Raw genomic sequence first — 6488 nt, 5'->3', positions numbered from 1 at the left:
AGTACTACTAGGTTTCAAATTAACCCATGGAAAATTTTGTGTCAATCCATTTAAACATATAGAATTTGATCTATTCATGTTCAATTAACAAAGAATAGCTCTTATGAAAGAGAGGAATTACAAACTAATTTGAAGATGATGATTAAGTAACAATGAAGTGGTTGTTGCATGATATATTTATAATAATTTTTGAAATATGCCATACATGCTGAAAAAAAAATTGTCAAAAGAGAGTAAAATGCCTAGGTAGTAGCCTAAAATTCATTTAGATTTTCCATTTGCATAAAAATCTTTGTTATAAGTGAACATTTTAAATTTATAGTTTTTGTAACTTAAATTGCATCATAGGTTCTCAAACTAAAGAATTTAAGAAAAAATTCAATTAACATTGAAAAGATTAACAAGTACTAACTAAAAATTATAACAATGCTAACCGTGAGCAGTATCCGTCTTTATCCCAATCATGTTTGGTACTTTGGATTTGAAGCAATTATGTTGCATTTCTAATAATTATTTGGAAAATACCACGCATTTTGAATACATTTGTCAACGGATTGTAACACGCATAAGCGAAAACCTAAAGTTCATCAAATTTTAAATTAACAAAACTAGATCTTATGAAAGAGAAGAAGTACCAACTAATTTGAAGTTGACGACTAAGTTGTTATGAAATTATTGTTGCATGATATATTTCTAATAATTATTTGAAAAATGCCATACATGATGAAAAGCATTTGTCAAAAGAGTATAGAGTGACTAGGTGGTAGCATAAGGCTTGTTTAGATTTTCCATAAGCATAGATATCTTTGTTAAAGGTGATCATTTAAATTAATATTGAAAAGATTAGCAACTACTAACTAAACATTATAGTGAGGCTAGCCACTAGCAGTATCCATCTTTATCCCGAGCATATTGGGTACTTTTGATTTGATGTAGCCACGTTGTATTTATATTAACTATTTGGAAATTACATTTCAAAAACATTTGTCAAAAGAGCGTAAAATGCATAGGTGGAAACCTAAAGTTCATCAAGTAATATATTAACACACAAAAAGATCTTATGAAAGACATGATGTACCTACTAATTTGAAGTTGATTATTAACTACAAGTTGTTGTTGTATGATATATTTTTACTAATTATTTGAAAAATGCCATAAATTCTGAAAAACATGTCAAAATAGTTGAAAATGTGTAGGTGTAAGCCTAAAGTTCATTTAGATTTTCCATCACTACAAAAAAAAATCCTTTTAAAAGGCGACTATTTTAAATTTAGAGTTTTCGTAAGTGAAACTGCACCATAGGTCCTCAATAAATTCAAATAATAATTAAAATATTAGCAAGTACTAACCAAATAGTATAATGATTAGCAGTATACATCTTCATCTCAACTCTCAAGTATATTAGTTACTTTGAATTTGATGTAATTATGCTGTATTTCTAACATTTATTTGGAAAATACCATACATTTTGAAAAACATTTGTCAAAAGAGCATGAATTGAATATATGGAAACCTAAAGTTCATTAGATGTCTTATAGAAAAGGGGAAGTACAAACTAATTCAAAGTCGATGATTAAGTGCCTGTGAAGTTATTGTCTAACAAATTGTAAAATGACTAATTGCTAACCCAAAATTCATATATATTTTCAATCCTCGTAAAAAAATCTTTGTGATAGGTGACAGTTTTAACTTTAGAGTTTTCACAACTGAAATTGCATCCTAGGTCCGCAAACTATAAAAAAAAAAATAATAATAATAAATTCAATTAATATTTAAAAGGTTAGCAAGTACTAACTAAAACATTATAATGAAACTAGCCCTAGTATTATCCATCTTCATCTCAAGCATATTGGGTAGTTTGGATTAAAAGTAATTATGCTGTATTTTTAATAATCACATGAAAAATACCATATATTTCGAAAACAATTTGTCAAAAGTGTAAAATGCATGACTGGAAACCTAATGCTCATCAAATGTTAAATTAACACAAAAAAATATAGATCTTATGGAAGAGAGGGAGTACCAACTAATTTGAAGTTGATGATTAAGTAACTATAAAGTTATTGTCGCATAATATATTTCTAATAATTATTTGAAAAATGTTAAACATGCTTAAAAATATTTGTCAAAAGATTGTAAAACGACTAAGAGATAGCCTAAAGTTCATCTACATTCCCATCAACATAAAAATCATTGTTAAATGTGACCATTTTAAATTTAAAGTTTTTATAACTGATAATGCATTCTAGGTCCTCAAACTAAGAAATTAAAAATAAAAAAACTAAATTGAATTAATATTGAAAAGCTTAGCAAGTATAAGCATGTTGGGTACTTAGGATTTGATGTGATTATGATGTGTTTCTAATAGTTATTTGGAAAATACCACACATTTCAAAAAACATTTGCCAAAAGAGTGTAAAATGCATAGGTGAAAACCTAAAGTTTATTTAGATTTTTCACCAGCATAAAAATACCGGCATAAAAATCTTTGTTATACATGACAACTTTATAGTTAAAGTTGTGGTATAAATCTTTTTCAAGACACTAAATGAACAAATTTAATAGATTTAATTAGTGTTTTAAACAGAGCGTCTAAGCACTAAGTTGAGCTTTTCCACCAAATCACACTTTACGCTTTTCTATGCTAGCCCATTTAGGCTTGTAAAAGCTAGAAGGTTAGCCTTGACATCTTGTCAAGCTTTACGATTTGATTTAATAAATAACATAAGTTTAAGAGATGTAATTACATACCACTCAAACTGTTGATCCCCAGTCATAGTTATTCAATTGTTGATAGGTTTCCAATTTCATTTGGAATATTTCCTGTCAATCCATTTAGATAGAGATTTTAAAATATAAAATGTTAAATTAATACAAAATAGATCTAATGAAAGAGAAGAAGTACCTACGAATTTAAATTCGATAATCACAACAAAAAAAAGTGGTTGCTGATTGGTCTGTATGTGAAGTTCTTTAGTGACCAATAAAGTGTGGTCGCTGCACATAAACCTACAGAGATCAACTATTGGTCGCTAAAAGCTTGAACTGTGGTCGTGAAAATACTTACAGCGACCAATAATTGGTTGCTAAATGCTTCAACCGCGGTCGTTGGTGAACTTGCAAAGTATGGTCGCTGCATATAAGACATGCAACGACCAATCTCGTGTTCGCTATGTCTGTAACATATCGCGACCAAATGCTGGTCGGTAATAATAGATTTCCAGCGACTAAGCTTGTGGTCGCTTTATATTTATAATGTACAAAGACTAATTATTGGTCGGTAAAGGCTTCAACCGTGGTGGCTGGTTAAGGCAAATTTGGGCTGAGTCATCTAGCGACCATGATGTTGATCGCTAATAGTAGACATCCAATGACCTAGTGTGTGGTCGCTGATAAGGGACATTCAGCGACCACGAAATTGGTTGCTAAATATATATCGGACAACAACCAATTGTTGATCCCTAATAGAAGATATCCAGCGACCAAACTATGGTCGGTAAAGGGTACCTATTTGGCTGCTCCTAACATTTTACAATTTATTAATTTACACATTTGCAACCAATCTTTGGCGGGTGAACATTAATGTTTTAATAGCCAATATTATTTGTTCCTGCTAATATTGTCTATTATTTCAATTTTCAACAACCACAAAACAATTTAAATTAGCTATTTTAAGAATAAAAAAAATTAAAATTAACATTTCGCTACAAAAATAAGATCATATTGCACATATAACAAGTACTAATAGTCGATACATAACCCAAAATATCTAATATTTTACCACAAAAAAAAAATTCCTTGTAACTTCAACCTAAATTGAGTTGTGAACCTATTTACATCACATAGAGCAAAAAGGGTGTGTAATTGATTAGAGGATTGTCGTTGCCCAGGAGGAGATGGGAGTCTATTTGCTGCAGTTTGGATGAATAGCGGTTGACACGTGCTTCGACTTTCTTTTTTTTGTGATATCTGTATGAGCATTAAAAAATGAAGAATGGATCAATAAAAGAAAGAAAATTGTTACCAAAATAGTATGAGAATACTTGTTTAAATCAATTTTGAACATGATATCTTGCATGAACATTACCTCCTAAAAGGACAACATAGTTAAGTAAATAAGAGTAATAACATGACGTCCAACCTTGGGAGCCAACCTTAATGTGGACTATAATAATCTCTGGTAAATTAAATTTAAACACAAAAATGTAGCCAATCGTTAGTTTTTCAGGAAGACTAGAAATCAGCCTATAAATAAAGTTTAAAGCATCTCAAGTAAGTAGTGAAACACCTTCCCTTGATTAGCTGCAGTTCATATAATTAAAAGAATAATGCTATGTAACCCCAGTGGGGATGCATCCCGAGTCTACATGGCGCTAGATGATAGGTTAAATGATAGGTGAAATTAAATTAGTCATTTAATTTCACATATTATTTAATGCCATGATAGCGCCATGTAGACTGGGGTTCATCCCCACTGAGGACAAATAGTATTACTCTAATTAAAATGCTAAATTTAACATTAAAATTCTACTGACTATGTAAATACACTACTACCAAGATATACCTATATCGAAAATGATGACACAAGTGGCATTTTTAACAGATGAAACATGATATAAGTTCAGCAACGAAGAGGTTCATAAGAAAGATAAGAGTATCATGAATGACATTGGGTGGACCACATAACCAGTCATAACAAGCCAATAAATGTTCATTGCATTGTCTTTCCTAAACCTACCTTCTATCACTCCTACAATCATCAATGAAAAAATTTATGCTTCATTCTGATATCAAAACTTTCTATCCTATATTTCACACCGATACCAACTCCATTCTTTGAATGACAGGATCAAGTAGCTTGATGAAGTATCTTGTGTTACCTTGAAGATGAGCTTCCTTTCCATTCAATAGCTTCCCTTCCATACTTGATGCTTCAAAAAAGAAACATCAAAAGAAACTGCCCGCCTTTGCCTTAGATATTTGAGCCTTGCTTCTTATTACCAAACCAACTCAAGAATCAACAAGAAGCATAGTTAAACATGTAACATACATACATGTATGAACATGAAAACTAGAATGATAGAAACCAAGTCTTTTTGAAGGTGAATAAATTAAAAAACAGAACAACATTTCTTGATAATAGATAACATACAAAATAGTTGCATACTAGATGAGTCACATTATATCCCAATAGCCTCAACGACTAGATCATTCTTGGTAGATGGCCATGGGTAAATCTGTGCAATAAATAATATTCCAAAACAAACTGAAAGCCCAACTCAAAACTATATTAAACATAGGAATTGAAAGCTCATACATAATGCACCAATAAAAATTAAAAATCAACAAATATCCAAAATCACAGAACAATGGCCACAATTAAAAGCCTCTAGCAAAGGAAATGCAAGGCTAAATAATAAGACAAGTGTGCCTATGCACATCTATGTATCTTATGAATTAGTTTTACATAATAAAATTATTTTAAGCATCTATCTAAGTTGATGATCATCTTAGTATAGCATCCACGACTTCAAATCCTACTTTGAAATTTTTTACCCGATACTGGATGAAGAATGGGCTCTTGATCACCAAAGGAAATTGCCTCGCGTTCTTGAAAAACCTCAACAATGCTCTTCCTAATTAAAAAGTAGTGGGTGTGATTGGTTCTCTTTTTTTCTTATCATTCCAAGCCAGGCGTTCCATATAAATGTGCGTCTACGAAACCTTCTCAATGACAAACTACAGAAAAAATAATTACATGTCAGATATTCCAACAACTACATACTCCAAATCATCTTTAGCGAAACATAAAAGATATGGATTAAATTACAGTGAGATGTAATGCCAATGCTTATTCTTACAAGCAAGTATAATGTATCACATTCAATAATAGTCATTAAATTTATTTATGAAATAACAGCTTTGAACACAATACCCAAACTTTGGAACATTAAAAAGAATGAACGCTTTCTATAGAAGATCAGAAAGCAAATAAGGAAAAATTCTCAAGTTCATATATTACTAAAGACTCAGTATTGAAAGCATGCAACAACTTATACCAAATGACCATACCAAGCAATAACTCAAAATTCTCAAGTTCATATATTGATAATGACTCAGATTCACTCTTTGTTTTAGGATCCTCAACAATGTTTACCAAGTCAAGTAAATCATCTCTTATTCGTATATATTGCTCCTTTATAGGCTTGGCACTTTCAACATGACTTTCCCAGCATGTTAGTGACAATGGCTTAAGCATCAAACCTTCAACCTTATATTTAAAAATTTTTCATCGCTTCGGAGAAGAAGAGAACACTGTATAGATGCTTTGTATCACTCCAAAGAGGACTTAGCTTTACAACAACAATTTGGCATATCACATAATGCTAGATTAAGGCTATGACAACCACATGGAGTATAAAAAGCTCTAGGATTTATTTCAAGTAACCTTTTATGTACACATTTGCGTCCCCTGCTCATGTTAGCTC

General features: G+C 31.0%; 1 protein-coding gene across 1 annotated transcript in view; it reads right to left on the bottom strand.

The window, feature by feature from the left end:
- The window catches only part of LOC111373760 (probable LRR receptor-like serine/threonine-protein kinase At3g47570), a 12353-nt gene extending 6094 nt beyond the window's left edge, over window positions 1–6259 (bottom strand). The window contains exons 1-11 of the mRNA XM_022996322.1: window positions 6073–6259; window positions 5759–5795; window positions 5557–5636; window positions 4881–4931; window positions 4680–4750; window positions 4289–4302; window positions 4155–4245; window positions 4088–4090; window positions 3838–3969; window positions 3068–3133; window positions 2475–2544 (exon numbers count right to left, since the gene is read on the bottom strand). Of these exons, the coding sequence (XP_022852090.1) occupies window positions 2475–2544; window positions 3068–3133; window positions 3838–3969; window positions 4088–4090; window positions 4155–4245; window positions 4289–4302; window positions 4680–4750; window positions 4881–4931; window positions 5557–5636; window positions 5759–5795; window positions 6073–6259 (802 nt within the window). The remainder of the gene's footprint in view (window positions 1–2474; window positions 2545–3067; window positions 3134–3837; window positions 3970–4087; window positions 4091–4154; window positions 4246–4288; window positions 4303–4679; window positions 4751–4880; window positions 4932–5556; window positions 5637–5758; window positions 5796–6072) is intronic.
- Between the last annotated feature and the right edge of the window lie 229 nt (window positions 6260–6488).

Source organism: Olea europaea, unplaced genomic scaffold, assembly GCF_002742605.1.
Source record: "Olea europaea var. sylvestris unplaced genomic scaffold, O_europaea_v1 scaffold116, whole genome shotgun sequence".
NCBI classification, from domain to species: domain Eukaryota; kingdom Viridiplantae; phylum Streptophyta; class Magnoliopsida; order Lamiales; family Oleaceae; genus Olea; species Olea europaea.
Note: the sequence above shows the minus strand (reverse complement) of the source record. Positions and strands in the feature narration are given on the sequence as shown.